Source organism: Anas acuta, chromosome 4, assembly GCF_963932015.1.
Source record: "Anas acuta chromosome 4, bAnaAcu1.1, whole genome shotgun sequence".
In the NCBI taxonomy this organism is placed as follows: domain Eukaryota; kingdom Metazoa; phylum Chordata; class Aves; order Anseriformes; family Anatidae; genus Anas; species Anas acuta.
In genome coordinates this window covers 10574286-10595264 of record NC_088982.1, presented here as the reverse complement: position 1 = coordinate 10595264, position 20979 = coordinate 10574286, and the positions used below count along the sequence as shown (strand labels likewise).

The window sequence follows — 20979 nt, the reverse complement described above, 5'->3', positions numbered from 1 at the left end:
AGCAAATTATCAGATGCCATTTGAATTCTGAATGACATCTACTTGCATCAAATTGTTCACAATCAATCTCCAGACTAAGCATATTTTCCATCATTTTTTTGTACAAGTGGTGTTAAACGTCAAATTCATTTGAGTGAATTGCAAACTGCCTCCAGTCTACCTGTGAATAATAATGACTTTAAAAGCTTATTAAATATGTTGTTATTTTGTCATTTACCTATTTAGTGTTGTTGAAGCAAGTCATTTTTCATATGTTTACCTCCTTTTCATAGCAAAATGCGTGGACATCTCTTTAAGTTCTTGTACTGATGTTGCCTATACTCAAACGATGTATCCTAATTTCCTGGATCAGAAGTCTCGAGAAGTGATTGAGTACAGCTCTGAGTACATTCTCATAAGTGTTCTGCACAACTTGCTGCAGGGAGAATGCAATCCAGATCTGAGGCTCCTGGGGTGCTCGGTGCTGGCCCCACAGTGCGAAAAGGACAAAGTTATAAAGCCCTGCAGGCATGTCTGTGAAAACCTGAAAAAAAATTGCCTCCCGGCTTTTGATGCAATTGACATGGCTTGGCCCTACTTCTTAGACTGTGATCGCTTTTTTGCTGGGGAAGAGGAAGGATGTTTTGACCCACTGGCAAAGCTGCGAGGTAAGGAAGCAGGGAAGCTCTGCTGACACATCTTACATCATCTCACTGAGGTTGACATGTCTACAGCACAAAACCTCTGAGGCTGTCATCTTTATAAACACCTGTAAGTTGTGATTCATTTTGTGCCACTTATTTTAAACAATTAAATAAATTGTGCTCAAGAACCATCAATTTCTCTCTCATATACAAAGATTGACAGATCAGCAGTAGATGTCTGGACTGCTGCTTTGCATTTAGATAAATCCTGCCCTCTGTGACAGCAGTTTTGACAGCTGTCTATATATTTGAAATACTTTGTTTAAAAACTGAACCTTTAATGCACTCATAAATTCATGACTACTTGACAAGCTCATTAAAATTATCTCATTGGTGATTGTACAGATTTTTGTTTAGATGAAGAAGATCCAAATAACTCAAGACATTTTGAATCACATCAGATATGAATTTGATCCACCAGATTCAAAGGAAAAAATCTGTACATTTGTCACTAAAATGTGCTAAGCATGACAAAGAACAAATTATAACCAGAGATTGTGCAAAATATGTGTCAGTGTACATATGCATTAGTATGTTTTTTTTTGTCTTTTTTTTTTTTCTTTTGCCAGCCAGCAAATTATGCCAAAATAAACAGCGTAGGATGAACTACATAGATTTAAGATTTTGACTTCAGATGTATTTTCTAAAATTCTACTACTGAAAAAGACATTTTGTGGAAAAGTATAGGCATTCATAAAATCCTTTGTTTTTAAACACTGATTTACAATTTCTCTTTTCAGGAGAAGTAGAAATTGAAGAAGATTTGCCTTCAGACTTGCCAGCAACATTTATTCAGTTTAAACACCATTCATATGCCCAAATGGTGAGCACATTGAAGAAGACTGCTTCTAGATGCTCCCACATTGCAACAACTTACAGCATAGGTCGCAGTTTTGAAGGAAAGGACCTTTTTGTGATTGAGTTTTCAACCAAGCCTGGACATCATGAACTACGTGAGTTATATCAATGTTGATTGCATTGCTTGAGGGAAATGCAGGAGATTATCACACTGAGTGAAAACAGGTTCTTTGAACAGGATATCACTTAAACTGTAAAAAAGGTTGACTCAAAAATATTTGTCATCCATTGTGTTCCTGAATTACAGTGATGGCTGATGAGTCATTGCAGCAATTACTGCACAGTTGCAATGTCCTAACTTTATAAACTAACTTTATGACCAGGGTTGACATTCCTTGATCACCCACAGATATGTGATCATATATGTGGGTACAGTGGTGTGACTATTATTTATTTGTGCGCAGCTTATGAAGAAGCTTGGAGATCTTTTGGCTGCTGACCTGCCCTCCCCATCATTTACCACTTCCCCAGTCACCTTTTGGTCATTCCATCAAACCCTACATACTTCTGAAACTCATGTCTGTTTCTAGTCTAAATGTAACCCTTCACATACTAAAAAAAAAAAAAAAAAAAAAAAAAAAAAACAACTAGAACTTGCAAGAAAGCCTCAGGTACAATAGAATGTTTAAATAAAAATAAATAAATATATACATACATACATGCATAAAGGAAAAGGCAATTCAGCACAGAAAACAATCCTCTGGACAGAGCTTCTGGTCAGTGTTATACCTGTCAGTATAGAGAGGAATAATCTCATTCTCATTCTCTGATTTTGTAGATTCATCACTGAGACAGCAGAGATCAGATTTTAAAACATATATAATCTTTCAAAAATGTAGATCTTTTTCTTAGGGGGTATTAGATGTTATTTTCCAGTTAACAGATCCCAGCTCAAATACAGAATCCAATTAAATCTGGGTAGACTACTGCGGCCACTGCTGTATGGCAATAGCCTCTGGTTCCTTCTCATCAAACTAGCTCCAGTATCAAAGTAGCCTCAGCAGTGTAGCAGAATGGAAGTACATCTGACTTAATATATTTCAGGCTTATTACCTGAGGTAAAGCTTTTGTATCCTCTGTACACTATGCCACTGGGGAGGCAGAGAGGGCAACTGAGCCTGGTGTTAGCTCTCTTTACTCTCTCCCATGCTGACTTACATAGTATAGATATATTCTGACCAAGATCCCAGATGTCTTTAACAGACCAAAGATCTAAACTCCTACCTCCTGGCCCATTGTCCTTCCTCTCTTGTGTAAAGAATAGAAGTTTCAGGTGTCTTTTCTAGTTGATACTCCATTTGCCATGATAACACAAAGCCTGTGAACCAGGCTTTTAAATTAAAACTGTGATATGGCATGATAAAAGATGGTAGTTTAACACATTACCTAACATTTCCTTCTAAATCTATTGCTTCATGCTGCTCAGGACAGCTGAGATTTTGCAAGACTGAGTTAGCTGGCATAATAGCTTTGTGCCAGCTCCCCTCCTGGGTCTAGTGTGGGAGGGTGGCCAGAATCAGAGATGAAGATGAAGGGCTAGACAAGAAAGGGTGTCTCCAAAGGGCATTTATTTTCCACTTTCCATTAGTCTCTAAGGAAGGATGGAAACTGAGAGAATAACTGCAGGGAATCATGAGGCTATGTTTCTAATAGTCTTATTCCAAGTCTATTTAGCCTAAAAGCCACTTTTTTATGCACGACCTAATTTCTGTTCCAAACACATGGATAATATATTACAGATCTGCAGGTCATTTCTAGGATGTGTGACAATACAAGGCACTGAAGCTGCCCAAGGTAAGTGAGAGTGCCAGGGGTGTATTTTGTTCCTTCCCAACCAGCTTGACATTTCTGTTTGCAGCATTTTCTCCTCGCAATTAACAATGAGTCCAGCAAAAGCTTAGAGCAATGATTACCACTTAAGGTTTGGGATTCTGAAGATATGGATTTTTTTTTTTTTATTTTTTCGCACATCCAGAAAGCTGTTCAAATTGTTGCTGAACTGGTGTTGTACTGTTTACAGCAGCGTATGCATTAAATTAGTGTAAATAAAACTTTCATCAGTAATCTGTCTGTGTTACTCTGCTTTTGGAAACCATCCAGGCATAATCAAATTAAAGCATCTCAGTACTTTATATTCCACAGTCAAGCCAGAATTTAAGTACATTGGCAATATGCATGGAAATGAAGTCGTGGGGAAAGAGCTGCTGATATACCTTGCACAGTATCTATGTTCAGAATATCTTCTTGGGAATCCTCGCATTCAGACCTTGATTAATAACACCAGAATTCATCTCCTGCCTTCACTCAATCCAGATGGATATGAACTGGCTGCAGAAGAGGTAAAAGACTTTTTATAAAGAAAAAGTTCAGTGTTTCCTGTTTCTAAAATTACCCTTTGGAAAAGACAAACTGGGAGTGAAGTGTCATGTATGGGAGGCAGCTAGGCTCCCAGGCTGCTTTGGCAGTAGGTTGCTCTCTGAAGACAACGTGAACAGACCTAGAAATCAACCAGAGCTATGTTTGTCATTCCTGCTCCCTGCATGCATTGACGTGGGAATGACTGCTACTTTTTCACACATTTAGCACTCTCTGCTATCAGCTCTAGAACAGAATGCCCACTGACTCACTTTAATGACTTTTAAATTAATTTGCAAGGAAATGTAATTTAATACTGTGGAATAGATATTATTCCTCTTGTAGAAAAGCAGGTGTAATAAAATGGGAATATTTTCTGTACTATCTAGCTTTCATAAGGATGGCAAGTTTTCAGAGATCAGCTGGTGTCTGAAGGAGACATACAAAAGCAGCACTTTTATTATATACCTGCCATTCTTTTCACCTCACTTCTATCATTAACATCATTAACATGAAAATAGGACCTTTTTCTGAGCTTCTTGTGCAGTGAGCTCTATTAGAATGATATTTGGGGTTTTACATTCTGCCTGATCTTTTCTTGGAGTGAGAGCTGTAATTTTTTTTATTATTATTATTTTTATTTTTATTTTTCTTCTCTTCTAACCCACTCTGCATGCTGCTCTGAGTTGAGTAAGAAACTGCTGTGTTCCTCTCATGAGTCAAATCACTGGTGAGTGAAATGATTCCTGTATGCTAGTAAGTGTAATCATGGAAATAAAAATGAGTAATAAGTATGTTTTGCATTTTTTTCTTTTTCCCTGTTGTTGTTGCTGTTTGTTTGTTTATTTTTTAATTGTATAGACATTTCTGACTTGTCTCTTATGTCTTTTAATACTTGCTGATTATAAAATGACATTTTAAACACTCCCTTTTTCCACAAAGTGACATTTTGAGATGAGAAGTTATACTGAACTTGTTTCTGTATTCCAAATTAGGGAGCTGGTTACAATGGATGGGTCATTGGCCGACAGACAGCTCAGAACTTGGACCTGAATAGAAATTTCCCTGATCTGACATCAGAGGCTTACAGAAGAGCCGGAATTCGTGGAGCACGCCTCGACCACATCCCCATTCCACAATCCTATTGGTGGGGTAAGGTATGAATTACAAATTTTATAAATCACATTTATTACAGAACAGTTCAGAAATTAAGATCTTGAGATTTTTCTGTCTGAAGTTATTCTCTGGTAATAAAATTTTATATGTAGGACTAAACTGGACAGACTAGGAATTGACATGAAAAAAAATGGTATACATCTGGCCAAAGAGGCAAGTGTCACAAATCACTGGGAAAATTTGTTGATAAAAAAGAAAATTTGTGATTCTGCTATTTTAAATTAAGGACAATAACAGGAGAGGTCAGAAGTGTGTAATGATTCAATGTTAATGATTTCAGCACTATGTTGAAAGGCCTTTTTTGGGGACTTGGATCTCATTCCATTAAGTTCTGCACAGGTTTGATGCAACAGTGATTTCTGCCTTGGAAACCATAAAAAGGCTTCATGTGAAGTCATGTGGCATGAGATTTCCACAAAAACAGTGGTTTCAAATGACAATAAACAGCTAGGGCAATGGAAAAATCTAGATGGATCGCAATGGTTTTGGAAGGAAGAGTCATTGCCACCTCCAATCTCAGGGAGCAAGATGGAGGCAGCACTGCAGGACCTCATTCTTACCATCACTAAGCTTTACGTTGCATAATGTCCAGGGTTCCTATAGGGAAAAACTATTTCAGTAGCTGTATTCAGTACTAGCAGATTTGAGAGACCATACTGCAACTTTCTAGTGTTCTGCAGGTGATCTCATATAAGGGCTGTTCTAAACCCCATATTACATTGGTGGTAGGGGGATGGTTGAACCAGATGATCTTGGAGGTCTTTTCCAACCTTAAGGATTCTGTGATTCTACAGTTCTATGAACCTGCTGCCACTAACTTCAGTTCTTGTCAATATTTGTGTGGCTCAGCCATCAAGTACTACCTTTATGCCTGTGCATAAAGTTATAGATGATGAGTTAAACTGTGTCTGTAACATCTTACCAGACTAAGTCCCTTCTTTGAATGACCCTTTGCAGATTCAGTAATGAGAGTGCCAGTCTCCTGGGAGCTCTTTCATGGGCTGTAGTCTCCCCTGAGGTATGTGCAGACAGGATACAGACGTGCCTAGCACACCTGAAAAATTAATTGAAAATGCATTTGCTTTTCCATAGAGGTGTCCAAGAAGTCTGCTTTTGCCCTTTAAGTTTGGATGTAGTGGCTGGGCAGCAGACTTTGAGGTATGAAGGAAGGGATGGAGATCTCCCTCCAGACATAGGCTGTCTCACTGCAACCAGCGTTTGAAGGCCCAAGTGAAGGCCCAAGAACTACCAAGAAGAGATAACAGTTTCCTTTACCCCTCTTTGTGCCAGTACCCAGTGCAAGCTGTGAGCTTGTCCCATTCTGTGCAGCCCAGAGTCCCCATAACTCTCTGGATTTTATAGCTCTGACCTCTCTCTTCTCTACTCTGAGTTCTTCACTCAGAGGTTGGTGAGGCACTGACACAGGCTGCCCAGAGAGGATGTGGATGCCCCATCCCTGGAGGTGTTCAGGACCATGTTGGATGACAAATGTAAGAAGCTCTCACTTAAGTAGCTTCAGTTTCAGGCAGACAAACCCATGTCTCTTACACAAGTTGGCTTTCTGCATACAAAAGCATTAGATTGTGCATTTCAACACCAGGCTCTCAGCTTTCATTTACTTAATAGTGTTTATTACCTGCCTTATTAAAGTAATTATGTGTGTATTGCAGGGCATTGTATAAAGATCAGAAAATGGAGAGTGAGGTCCCAGCCAATCCCATAAAGTCAGGAGATGTCTGACCTCCCCATAATCCTTGCTGTACAGTGCTTTTTGTTCCCTGCTATTATGAATTATTGTAATAAGTGGTCTGAGAGTTAAGACTGAGAGACTTCAGGTTTCATTTGAGATGAGTTCAGTTAAATTGGTTTGATTTGGGATTTGGAGGTTTGTGCCAGTGGAGGCTGGAATAGTGTTTAGAAAACTGAGTCTGGTTGTTTATAAAAGGGAGAAAATAAATCTTTGAAAGTCATGGAGACAGTAACTAATTGCACTGTAATTGGCATAAGTGAGATTCAGGTTTAAAAAGGGTAGTGACCATTCACTGTACTCGTGCCCAAATAATTTAGCTATTTTCTAATTCTAATTGTGTTCCAAATTGTTCTTGTGAGATGAATACCTTAAGACTGATCTCCTCTGACTGAGAAGCAAGAACCCTGGTGAAAAAAAAAAAAAAAAAAGAGAGAGAGAAAAAGAAAAACAAACACAGGAAGCACAGTAAAATAAAAGTTTATAAATTGTCAAAAGCCAGAGTGACACAGATAGTATCTGACATCATCTGATGGATCTGAACCAAGATAAAAAAGGATATGCACATTTCAAAGCTTTAATCATGGTACACAAAGTCACTGAAATGCTATTAGGATAAAAATAGTGGCATTGAGATTACTGTTTTTCCACAACATTTGCTTCAACAAGACGTTTGCTTTGTGACACAGCAGTGTCTTGCAGCTTACGCAGGTACCTAGCAAGCAAGTTGGCTAATCAGGGGGAGGGACTGAATGTTGGAACTCTTTGAGTCAAACTTTTTATTTCACCCTTGCCCACTGAATTGCAGAAACAGCTTAAAAAATCTTACTGAGATCTGACAGCACTGAAAGCAGGTCTGTTTCTGGCTTCAAGCATGACCTCTCTGGCCAGGCTGCTGCAGGTGGTGCAGGGAGACACTGAGATTTTGGGGCAGCAGCCTCTGGGAGATCCCTGGTGTTGTGGGGCTGGGAGAACATGGGCACAGAGCCAGCTCTCAGCCACCCCACAAGCCCCCATGCAGAACCCACAGGGAAGGCAGTGAGTGCTGCTTGCAACCCCTCACAAGCCAGCTGGGATCTTCTGTTCTTCAGAAGAGATGAACTCAAAGGATGAGCACAGTGCTTTCAGGGTTCAGGTGGGAGTGGCATGTTCAGTCCTATATTCCCTCATGATAAAGATCATTATTGGACTATCTCAAGGCACTGTGCAATACTTAGATCAGCAAGTAGCATTTCTGAGACACTGTCAAGTTCATTGTCATGAAGCCTGGTGGGCTGTGTCCTTCTCCCACGTCTGATTGTTCCAGCAGGTGTGCAGGACTTCAAAAAGTGCAGAGGATTACCGTTTTCTGTTGGAGTGCCTTTTATCTGACTTTTCAAAATGTTTTTTCAGGTTATGCCCTTCCTGGAAACACTGTCTAATCTTCACAATTATACAAAATGACTTATTTTTAGGGTTCTGAAATGAAGAATGTAGTTGTTATGAACCCAACCCAATTCTCTGTGTTCTTCAGTTGGTGGTTACAGCTCATCTCAAGTTTAAGTTGCCTCTTTATAGTACCGAGTTTGAAAGGGTTGTGACACAGATTCAGAGGCTGCCGTGAGGTTGATAGATAAAATGGATCTGGTCTGATTTGCCTGAGAACAAGTGGCATAACCTGGCTTGTGTACATATGCTGACCATGAGCTACTCATTTCTTAATGATTCACCTTGATCAGTGTACCTCAAGTTCTTATACAAGTTCCTACTTCCAATACAAAGTATAGCCTCATCAAATAGCACAGCTAATGCACTCAAATCACATGCAGATGAACATGAAGTTACAAATGGCTGAATAAAGTAAATGGCTATAGAAAGGTGTGATTTCCTGCCGTGGCTATAATTATACTGATATATGTAAAACCGCATTTAGATATGACTTGTCCCTGAGATCCTTTGCTTTTGAACTCATACGGGGAGCTGTAATACGTCTTCAGTGAACCATTGCTTCACAGTGGTGTTTCTGCTCTTCTCCTAAGTTTGTGTGTTACCCATTGCATTCCCAAAGCTGTGATCTGCCTGTGGAGCAGAAGAGGGACTGATACAAAGAAAACAGAAATTGCTGCTGTTGTAGCCCTAATCTTTAGCTCTTTAGGTTTTGTTTGCTTACTTTTCCAGGCCTGTTGTTGTTTGGAGTATATGGCACAAACTTTAGAGGCACTTGCTTCACCGACTCTAGTTATTAGCCATGCCAGGATGCTGTCTGACAGATTTCCTAATGAAATCTTGAATAAAAGTAAAGGGTGATGTGCATTGCTAGCAGCCCTATAGAAACGCTGGAGTAAATCCACCATAACAAACCTTGCTCGTTTATTTATTTACTTATTCAAACTTGCCTGTCGGCACTTGTGCAAAGCAGAGTCTGGATTGGCAACGTGCTTTTTCCCTGCTATCTTCCCAAGTGGCAAAGAAAAGAGTTTCACCTCCTCCAAAGGCACTGGCCTGCGGGCTTGCAGGGGCTGGCCACCAGATGACACTGTTACCCCTAAGAATGATCTGACTCCGGAGCAGGTCCGGGAAACCCCACCTAGGAAGCAGGCAGGATGGGCAAGTGGGAGCCCCAGTGTCCCCGGGGTCCCGTTCCCACAAATTTTGTGACCTATTTGCAGCAGTTCTCTGCGAGTAAAGTGCAATTGTTGCTGTGCTTGATATCCATTAGTTTTCATTTATTTGCTGATAAACCTGGACCAAAGGATGTTAAATGAGACAATGTTTTTCCAACAAGTGCTGAGCATTGCAAATCTCCATACCCTATTTTATCCATCCAATGTCAATCCTGCTGATTCAGAAACAAAATTAGAAAAGGGGTCTGGCTTGCAAATAATGGTACACCACCAGGATTTTTCAGGTCTAACATAATTCTGTCATCATTTTGAACTGCTGAAAATGTCTCTGTAATAAAAAAGTTATTCTCCCATCAAAATTTCTATGTCTTTTCTCAGCTTTTCCAGTGATCGCCTCTGGTTATTGGGGAGGTAGGAGCAGAATGTCTCATCTGTTTTCTGGAGCAAACTGCTGCTCTTCCCCCATTAAGTTTTGGGATGGTAGAGCTGAAGAGTCACATCTTTCCCCTTCCTGATATACTACCTTCTCCACTGGGCTTCATCCTGCTCAGGACCAACTTCCTTCAGAGCTGAATGTTCAGTCACACTTTTTTTTTTTTTTTTTTCCTGGATTTCAGGTAGCACCTGAGACTAAGGCAGTCATGAAGTGGTTGAGGTCTATCCCCTTTGTGCTCTCTGCCAGCCTCCATGGGGGTGAGCTGGTTGTTACCTACCCTTATGACTATTCAAGGCACCCCCTGGAAGAAAAAGAGTTCTCCCCTACACCTGATGAGAAGGTAAGATTGTTTTGTAGGGTAGGTATATGATATAATTTTCATATGTGGAACTGTAGGAATATTTTCTTCTAACAAGTAACAAACAGATTTATTGTGTTTATACATATGTATACAGTTATGTATGTATTAAATATACAATAAAACATATGTTTACATATTGATACGCATGTATATATGCATATGTATAATATGATTTATACAGTTACTTCATTAGCTTTAAAATATATGTTACCAGTTTGATTGGTAAAGATTTACCCATTTTTTGTGAGGCCAAACATGATTTCACAAGGCACAGTTTAGGAAAAGTCAGGATTTTACTATTTAAAGTGTGAAGGTTCAGCTATTTTTACCACTGATTCCAGGAGAGAAGAAACAAACCTCATCAGAATTCATATTTTCTGATGAAATCTGTAGAAATAAAAAGGCTGGCTGCCATATGGTGGCAGCCTTGTAATATTTATTCCAGGTCAGATGAACGGCAACGGTTTTCCTCTCTCAGGTTCCCCAGTTGGGATTCAGTGTTAATCTTCTGTGAAATTTTTTGCCACCTTTCCTATTTCACTTTGATTTCCTCAATCTAGTATTCATTGCTGACATGCCCACTAGGAGAACAGCCGGCTTTTTAGATTTCTAGCATATGTTAAAATTGTCCCTGACCTCTTAAGGGAAAGTGGTTACTCATATAGTGAAAAGCAGTTGAAAATCATCAGAAATTGATCTTTGACTTGAAGTATCCATTTCTTTGAGCACATCTCTGGGTTGAAGCTCTCCTAAAGTGACAGTCTTCACCAGCATTTATTCAATATTTAAATATTTGTCACTATTAAACATTTTCTATATCAATTCATTTGTTCTGAGCTGTACAATATCTACTGACTAGTGAGTAGCTAAAAATCCTAGAAAGTAGCGCAAATTTTGAAATTTAAAACATACAGGGGAGGGCTGGGAGTGTCCTCAATTAAAACCAACTTTTCAAGGGAGTCAGCATCGGAACCTTAACAACACTAGCAGTATCACTTTAACATTTGTCTAGAAAGTTACAAAATGTTTTCCTGTGAAAGGACCTGTATTTAAGTAACATCATCATCATCATCTGCTGCTGGGGAATTGGCATCCTGAAATATTGCAGTTTGTCTTAACTGCCATATATTAGCTGTAATCCTTGCTCTCTGTGCTGATCTGCGAAATTCACAATGCAAGGGGAAAAAAGGAAAGTTTGTACACTTGGCTGCAGCCCAGGGTGAAATGCTGCAATGCAGATAATGGCCAGAAATTCAAAAGTCAAATTCTGCAAAGTACATTCAAACCAGATTGCCCAGCTTGCAAAGGCTCCTGGATGCTGCCACCTCCACTGTGGCAGTCTCTCTTGATGAATGTGTGGTAGCATGGGGATCTTCTTAGCAGCAGCAGATTTCAAGCCTCTTTAAGCTTTATCACAGCCTGGTCTGGTAACTGCTGGGACCACGGAGTCTCAAAACTGTTCCATGTCCTTCCTCTCACATTCCTGCATCTGGTTCACCTCCTAATACAGAACTTTCAAATTTTTTGGGGGGTTTTGTAGAGATGGAATTTTCTAGCAGGCTTTTGTTGCTTTGTGTTACACAAAAAATTACATTGAAGTTTGTGTTCATGGGGGCAGAAAGATACACACCAATTAAACCTTACTACCCTTGGCAAAAGGAAACACTTCCTTCCCTCTGTCCCCCAAAAAACAAATTGTGAGAGTCAGTGGAGTCAGAGTGCTAGCCAACATAACAATATGTACACATTTTATCAAATGAACATCACACTTTCAAAGTCACAAGGATTCCTCTGTTTTCTCCTTTGCGTTCATCTATGTAATGCCTAAACATTTGAGTTTTTTGAAGTCATAATGTGTCTGTTCATCAGGGGAAAGAGAAAATAGAGAAAAAAAAAAAAAAAGAAAACTGTCTTTACACTTACATAACACTGTTTCCACCTTTTCTTACTTAGCTACCTGATCCCATAATTGGTCCAACTTTGTGATTATTGAATAATTCCTCAATATTACACCAAAATTATATGTCTAGTCATTTTGGTCTCCAGCTTCAAGCATAAAATCTTAAGCCACTTGCAAAAATAGGATTTTAGCCACCCAACATCTTGCACGTGTTATCTTAAGAAATGTGCAATGAAACCTATGACGCTGAGCTGATCTAGTAGCACCTGACAATTGCTGTCATTTTAATATTGAAATCTGGAGTGATAGGTTTTGTAGATGAGATTTGAATAAAATAAAAAAAGGAGATCATTTCTGTTCAAATTTGTAACAAACACATTTGTAATAAAATGGCACAAAACAGATCCAAAGATATGGTTTCCTCATATCACTGCTCTTTCTTCTGTCTTCACTTCATGTACCCATCAGTTTTCCTTTCTGGGTCGTGACTCATCTGCTCTTCATCATTATTAACACTCTTAGGAAATCAGTGGTGACATCCTCCATCACCACATCCTATCCTTCACTTTTTGGGGGATGGCTTCTGCCTCACAAAGAAGTGACTGTCATTGAGATCAAACTGGCAGGTTGTCCTGCGAGAGAGATAAGTGCAAAGCAAATCAACGCCGTCTATTTTAAACACCAGCAGCTAATGCAAAGATCTGGTGGGGCTGAGGCTGATGTAGGTGTTTCTGAAAACCCAACAGCTAGGACATAATGGGAGAGCTAATTTTGGCTTTGAAACCCATGACTTTAAGTACAACAAAACAAGCCCTCTACTTCTGCTCCAGATACACTGCAGCCAAGTATCACAAAATCAAGAAGTATTCAGTGTTATTTCTGGCTAAATACATTGGATTACAAAGAAGCACCTTGGAGAATAAGGCATGTGAAACCTTCCTGGTGGAATATCCTTGCACAGAGGTTCTCCCCCTTCATCAGCCTCAGGGACACAGGGTGGCTCATTGTCTGGGCTCACAACAGCAAGACTTACTGGCAGCAACATCAGTGACTGAAGGCTAACATATTTACTGTTTCAAAACCAAATGTATTTCAACCTCTTCTGTTACAGATGTTTAAAATGCTGGCAAAAGCCTATGCAGATGCACATCCAGTCATCTCAGACCGATCAGAACTTCGCTGTGGTGGAAATTTTGTAAAACGCGGAGGTATTATAAATGGTGCTGAGTGGTACAGCTTTACTGGAGGTAAAACCACTTTACCATCATATCAAGTGAGGTAAAACCTCTATATGACCTTTCTGAGACACAAGGGTTTGGCAGGATAATTTTATTCATATCAATTCATTTTAGGTCAAATACTTACAAAAAGTAACCTGTTAGGGATTTAAGTAGCAAATGTATGTTGGTAGCAGTTATATTCAGACATCAAGGGACTTATTCAGCCTTGATAAGATCTTATAGAAGTTATGCTATCCAATGGTCAAATACATTATTGCATATACAAGATTCTTCTAGTTTTAAAATCAGAAAAAGTTTAAATAAATACTTAATGCATTGCTATCATTCCTTAGCAGCATGAGTTTGATTCCATCTTTCAGACTTGCATTCTGCTTCATGCAAGTTGTGTGTTTTTTTTCAAGTTGTTCAAATATATTTATTTATTTATTTTTAAGTATAAAAACCAAGAAAGATTAACATCCCATTAATTTGTGCTTACGTTGCTAATTTGATTTCCTTAATAATAGTATTTGTTTTTATTCAGGATTTCATGGATGAACTACTAATGTTCATAAAAATTTCAGAAGTGTTTCAATCATATTTTCCAGTTAGACTCAAGCAGCTCCCCAAATTATTCTGTTGAAACTGGGCATTTAGGAAGCTTTGGGGCATGAGGGACAATCAGGCTTAAATATCTTAGGCTTACATTCTTCTGAAAATTATATCCAATGTCTTTTGTGTAGAAACAGTTTTGAACGTACTAGTGGCAAAAGGTCATCTCTCTGCTTGTGACCTTTGGCAATCACCTCTGATACAGCTGATTATCCAATTACTGTGATTAGCCAATCCTTATCTTTCTATTGCTGTTTCTTGGTCAGGTGAATAATAACTTAAAATGATGCTTTTTCACCTGAAAGAAGTGTCACAGTCATTAGTTAATTCACAGATGAAACAAGTAATATTCTGAATTTGTAGAATAATTTATATGCATAGGCCATTACATTGAACTAACTGCAACAGCAAAATTCCAGTTAGGGTTTAAATGGGTTTTCCATGATCTCTTTCTTTTTAAACCTGTAGGTATGGCAGATTTTAATTACCTTCATACAAATTGCTTTGAAGTTACTGTGGAGGTAGGATGCGAAAAGTTTCCTTTGGAAGAAGAACTGTTTACAATCTGGCATGAAAACAGAGACGCCCTTCTGAACTATATGGAGATGGTATGGCTCTGCTTTTGCAGACCTTAGTGCTTATGGATTTTCTTTTTTGGAATAAAATCTTTTTGTTTTTGTTGATATTCCTTTCTTTGCTGTTTCACCTATTAGTTATCACTGAGATAGCACTGAATCAGTCATCACATTTCACCTGCAGCTCTGGGGTCTCTGCTTGTCTGACAGGACACACAGATAATGTTTTTGTTGTCTTGCAGGAATGATTGAACTTAGGACTTGTAAAGGACTCAGAAACTTGTAAATGATTTAGAAACAATTCAAAAGGAAATTGTTTGTAAATACTTTGTGCAATATTACAAATCAACTGTATGAAATTTAATGCTAAGAAAAAAAATATATATTCAGAAAATTAAAAATCATCCTTTCTCTTGGAGAGTAAACCAAGAGATACTTTCCAGAAAGCCTCTGGGAATTTTTCCATTTTCATTTTCCATGTTCCTGGACTTAAACCCACTGTACAAGAGCAGGAGATGAAGATTTGGTTGCAATGGGGAGGATATAGTTATCTTACTAGAAATGTTGTTTACTCACTTTCCACCTCAATTTCTTGATATTTAAAATGATTTGAGGTCTTATCTTCTAAAGAGACAACTGTATGCCTGTAAGCATTAAACCAACCTATTTTATAGTAATATTATTTTAATAATAAATTTGAGCTCAGCAAAAGCAAATACCTCACTGACAATAAGTAAGTGAACACAGAAGCAGAAGTTGCTCATCTTTCTCTCAGCCATTAGTAGATTAGCTTTCTGCCATGCCTTATTTTGATAGAGTATGCAGTAATTTAAAATTGTTAGGAGTGTTTTTATGGCCTTTCTAAGCAACCTCTTGCTACTTGTGGTAAGTATCATCATTCAATAAAGTCTACAGTACAGACCACCAAACTCATTTCATTTTACAGCTGTCTGATGAAAATGAGTTTTAGAGAATCCAAATGGAGCTGGGTTAAATCCATATATATTGCACTTGAAGTCTTCAAGATGTAAAGATTTTTATAGTGTGAGATACTGGAGAAGTCTGTGCTGGAAAAGCTTTTTGAGTAAATGCAGGACAGTAAGCAAAACAACTTTGTAGATAAGGATGACTGAATTACTCCCGATAAGGATTAAGTCTGCCATAACCAATTCAAACTTTTCTTATTCTGATATATACCAGGCTGCTTGGTGTGTGTACAAATCTACTTGGCTTAACACGCAGAAGTAGTATTCATTTTCATAAACGTTGATCTCTTCTCCCTATTGCTAGTGGTACCAAAACAATCTCCCAAACTTATGTGGCGCAGGTTTGAGACAAAAACAAAAATAGTGTATTTAAAGCAAAACAAATCAACAACATTAAAGAAATTTCAGTTTTGTCATTTTTATCCCCTCATGTTCTAATTGTGAAATTATTATTGAAGTTGGATGAGGTCATACTACTTTGAGTATGTCTACACTGTAAATTAAATTTGTCTCTGAGATGACTCTTCTGACCAGATATACCCACTATCCATATGATAAATCCTCAAGTGCAATGCTGAAAAGCAAATTGCAGTGCTTCATCATAATAGTTCTTAAGGGACAGTTTTGAAGTCCTTAGACTGAGTTGTTCCTAAATCCTCCAATGAATAGCTCCACTCAATACAGAATAGCTATTTAACAAGAGCAATGACAACACAGTCTCACCTTGAATAAAAACCTGACGTCATTGGATCATACTGAATAATTTTAAAGCTTTATATTAAGAATTACTGTAAAGTTAGATATTTTACTGCTTACTTTTAAACATCTGTATTTTCCACCATTTTTTTTCCATTGTTTTCATTCTTTGTTCTTCTTTTGCAATCTTCTGTGACAAAGGAAATGGAGAAGGCAAAATAAGAGGAAGAGAAAAAAAAACCTTAGTAGTTCATGGGAAAAACTGAAATGGAATTACTTTTCATTTAAAAAGTTCACATAAAACTTCCAATATAAAATATTTTCATTTTGGAAAGCTGAAAAAAAAAATCTTTAAGTATTCTAATGTTTTGTTTTGATTTGTTTTTCTGGTTTTGTTTTGTTGAGCTTCAAATAGAATGAGCTGTTTGTGCACCTCTTTGTTTGACAGAATTCACATTAGTTTGTCACCAAACACATTTCTCATTGGCTAAAACAACTGAGTTTTGTGCATGTAGACAAGAGAAAAAGGATATTATACATGTACATATTTCTATCATGACATTCTGACATGTAGTGATGTGTAGGCAACATGGAGTTGATGAGTAGCTAAAGATTTCTCTGAACTATTCATATTCACTGATATTAAATAAGAATATGAACAGATTCATAACTATATTGTTATATATCGATTTGTGTTCATAAATGTTTATTGAAAGTGATTTAAAATATGGCATTAAGGATTGTATGTAAGTATAGTATTGTCTGAAAGCTAATAATTATGCATGATTTTGATTTATTTCACACAAATTTTAATGCTGCACTTTGAGTAAATGGCCATGTACTCAAAAATGGCCATTTACTTCATCCTGATTTGACTCTGCTCATAGCACCAATGATATCTTTTCACTGTGTGCATCAGATTGTTTTTACAGACTTAACTTTTCATTTCTTTCTGGTTCTGGATCTATGGCAGGCAATTAGAAACAGTCTTTAGGTATTGTTACTGTTCTGTTACTGTTACTGTTAGGTGATGTGTTAGGTACAGAAGAATGAGATGCTACTGATTTGTGCAAAAGGACCCTCAATGCAATGCACGACCACATACCCAGCCCAAGAAAGCACTCATTCAGTTAGCTATTTTCCTCAGTTACCTCAGAGATGTTACTGTTACTATGTAGTGCCCAAAACAGAGAATGTTATCTGAAGGGATGTTAGCACCCAAGAACCTCTGTAGGTTCCAAATCTCTTGCACCAAATCTGTTGAAAGTTTTTTCCTCTCTACATGGTTTTCTTGTAGAATATTAGGAGGTAGTAATATAACAAATGGCTCCCATCTAACTTTGCTTTGCTTTGCCTTGCCAGGTTCATCGGGGAATAAAAGGAATTGTGTCTGATAAATTTGGAAATCCAATTAAAAATGCTCGCATTTCAGTCAGGGGCATCCAGCATGATGTCACCACAGGTAATATTTTTTGTTCCAGCTTTTTCCTGCTGCAGAGTGAAAGTGTTGAGAAGTGAACCCACAAAGTCTTGTCATATGTGATGGAAATTTCACCTTAATGGAGAATTCAGGGCTCATCTGTGGGTTTATTTCTAGAAAAGCAGGAGAGAAGACATCAAACTGGTTGTTAAGCCTGTGATGTCTCTGGGATGACTCAGTCCTTGCAGTTAAAAAAAAATCACCTGAAGCTGTCAGCCAGCCATCAAAGACCACATGTATTAGAAAAATTCAGAAATCCACCTTGACATACATATTTCATGCTTGGGGGAATAGATCAATAGCCCTTCTGGGGGGAAAAGTCTACTCTGTCCATCTTGTACTCACAGAGCAGATTAAATTACTTAGTAGAAATATTGTGAACTTGAGGTGTAAAACACTGATCTTAACAACTGGAATGACTGTAGTGATTGAAGGGCAAGCAACCTCTTTTGTTCATGAAAGCAAACAAACATTAAAAAAAAAAAAACTATAAATATATGCAATTTGTGAACAATATTTATACCAAAACCAAAAACCAACCAACCAAAAGGCCAGCTAGAATGTTGAATTATGGTCACTGTCACCAGCTGAAAAACATGTATTGAGCCATGTGCAGCTGCAAAGTTCTGAGCTCTCACTAGAACCAATGCTCTCATTTTATTACTGACTTTAGTGAGAATATGGTAGGCCATAGTAGCACAAAACAGAAGACGTGAATGGTAACATTTTACTCTAATGGTAGTTGTTGAATCAATTTGGAAAGCCAGAATAACTTATAATGTAGTGAATGCTTTCCAGCTTTTTTTTTTTTTTTTTTTTTTTTTTTTTTTCTTTCTTTTTTTTTTAACTTAACATTAGAGGGGATACAATACTGGAGATGATGCAGATTTTTGAGGCTGGTGGGAGACTCTGGCATGAATTAAGGTCTCTTTCAAACTTCTTCCCAGACAATGGCTTTCCATTGGACATTGTCCATGGCAATCGACATTTAAAGAATTAAGAATTGAATAAAAAATGTGTTTACATTGAAGGAAAAAGGAGAATTTGTTCTTGTGTTAGGTGGGGTTAAGAATGTCATATGATTAAAATGTCTTTTAACTTCAGTGTCAAAAAAAGACTGAGAAGTTCCATGATGGAAAAAATAAAATAAAATAAAATAAACATTAATACAACATTAACTAAGTTAAGAAAATTAACATTCAAAATAAAGGAAATATAAAATGGAGAATAAATATTGTGTTTTAAAACTCCTTGCTTTTTGCCTGCAGGCTCTAACCTTCAGCTGGAGGAAATTTACACCCATTTTACACTAATGGAAATTTATACCAGCTGCAGCTTTGACTCCACAGTCTTATGTGCTATAATGTCTGCAAAGTAATAGAATGTAATATAATAAAAAAAGGGATTTCTTAGCTCTTTAGACATGCTATATATATATATATATATATATATATATATATATATATATATTGCAGCTTGGATTCTGCTTTCACTTTCTTAAGTTTCACGTAGTTTTTCATTCATTTGATTTCTTTGGAGTTATTCCTTGTGCCCCTGGGAAAGCAGTAAGAAGGAAAGCTTCACTTCCTTTTTATACAGGCAGAGCAGTTGCTGAAAGTTTGTACACGAGTTTTACTCCTTTAGCTCCAATGGTCAGATTTTCACAGGCTGAGTCTTTTTCAAAGTTTGAGTTGACCTGATTCTAAGACTCTTTTAAAAACCTGTCCCCTAAATGTTTGTGTTGTCCTTGGATGCATGTATACATGAGTATGCATCTATACAGAAAGAAAGACCAACTAAACTGTCTTCTTGTGAATTTGCCTTTCCAAAGCTGCCGACGGTGACTACTGGCGACTCTTGCCTCCAGGAACATACATAATCAGTGCCCAAGCTGCGGGATACAGCAAGGTGATGAAGAGGGTCACCCTTCCCACCAAGATGAAACGGGCTGGGAGAGTTGACTTTGTCTTGCGACCTGTTGAGGTTTGGCCTAACAAGCTTCTCCGCCGGCCCATGGAGGACATGCACGACCAATACGACCCACTGGAACTGTTTGATCCTCATGCCCAGCATGCACAGCCTGGGACTCGGGGAGGGTCACCACAGCCCAGGGAGAAGCCCTGGTGGTGGTCCTATTTCAGCTCTCTAGACCTGCACAAACCTCTCTGGCTGCTTAAACAGCATTGAATGGTGCCATTGTGCTCTGCTCACCTTGTTCTGCTGTCCTTCCACCTGGCAATATCTAAACGTTTCATGTGAAAATACAATGTTAATTCAAGTCCTCTTACTTTTGTTTTCTCTTCACATACAACTGAGTCTGTTCAAGTGTTTTTATATATTAAAAACAATGGTGCACACCCATCCAAAGGCTGGGTTGTATGTAGCCTTTTTCATAGCAATGTGCTGTACTTCTGCCCATGTAGTTAATCATTGCATTCATTATTTATTAGGTTCTAAGTACCTGCAGGAATATAGTCCTGATCCTTTAATGTATTTTTGTACATGCCTTAACACATTAATGACTGTATACTAAAAACAACTTTCAGAAGCATTCAGAAAACTCTTCTCTTTTTATGTTATTTTAGCACATTAAATTCAGTTCATTAACTCTTCTGACAGAGCTCACAATGATTTCTTAAGTCCATCATGTGATATAAGTGTTGATTGGGGGCAGTAAAAGAAATCATTAAGAGTACAGAAATAAATCTTTGTCCAAATAAGTAACATGTTCAGTAGCATGGGGTACTCACAGACAGGTAAGAAACAATGAAAGATCATTAAATAATACCATATTTTCCCAAGTGCTCTTTTAGAAATTATGCTTTGAAGTCATAAGTAACAAAAGTGATAAATACTTTTTATTCCTCTCTTGAACTCTTTTGCATCACTAGGCAAAATCAAGAAAAATGTTTGGAAAGTAGAGTCTGTTCCAAGCAGTGTGAATATCCAATCTTTATGAAATATAAATATTAATATAATTTGAAGGTTTTAAAGTTCTTAAACAAAGCAAAATACTGAAATACATATTTACTGCTGGAAATGTGCACAACTTATGACATAGAAAAATATGTGAGATAATATGAGAGGAATTTAGGTTCAAATGTGACATAGTTTGCTAAAGATGTTAACATCTTGTTATCCAGATGTTAACGTGGAGTGTCTTTAGTTCAGATGATTGTTAATGGAATTAGTAAATATCAAAGAATTCATTATGTTCTTTTCAAGATAGTTCATTAGGTAAATAGTGGTCTTGAAAGATGGCAGTCTCAGAAATCCTTAATACCTTTGGAT

General features: G+C 37.7%; 1 protein-coding gene across 1 annotated transcript in view; it reads left to right on the top strand.

The window, feature by feature from the left end:
- Positions 1-20301, top strand: part of CPZ (carboxypeptidase Z) — a 33344-nt gene extending 13043 nt beyond the window's left edge. Inside the window, exons 3-11 of the mRNA XM_068679788.1 lie at positions 273-647; positions 1424-1636; positions 3684-3880; positions 4892-5053; positions 10040-10198; positions 13231-13366; positions 14420-14559; positions 17571-17670; positions 19520-20301. Of these exons, the coding sequence (XP_068535889.1) occupies positions 273-647; positions 1424-1636; positions 3684-3880; positions 4892-5053; positions 10040-10198; positions 13231-13366; positions 14420-14559; positions 17571-17670; positions 19520-19875 (1838 nt within the window). The 3' untranslated portion in view covers positions 19876-20301. The remainder of the gene's footprint in view (positions 1-272; positions 648-1423; positions 1637-3683; positions 3881-4891; positions 5054-10039; positions 10199-13230; positions 13367-14419; positions 14560-17570; positions 17671-19519) is intronic.
- Positions 20302-20979: the final 678 nt, after the last annotated feature.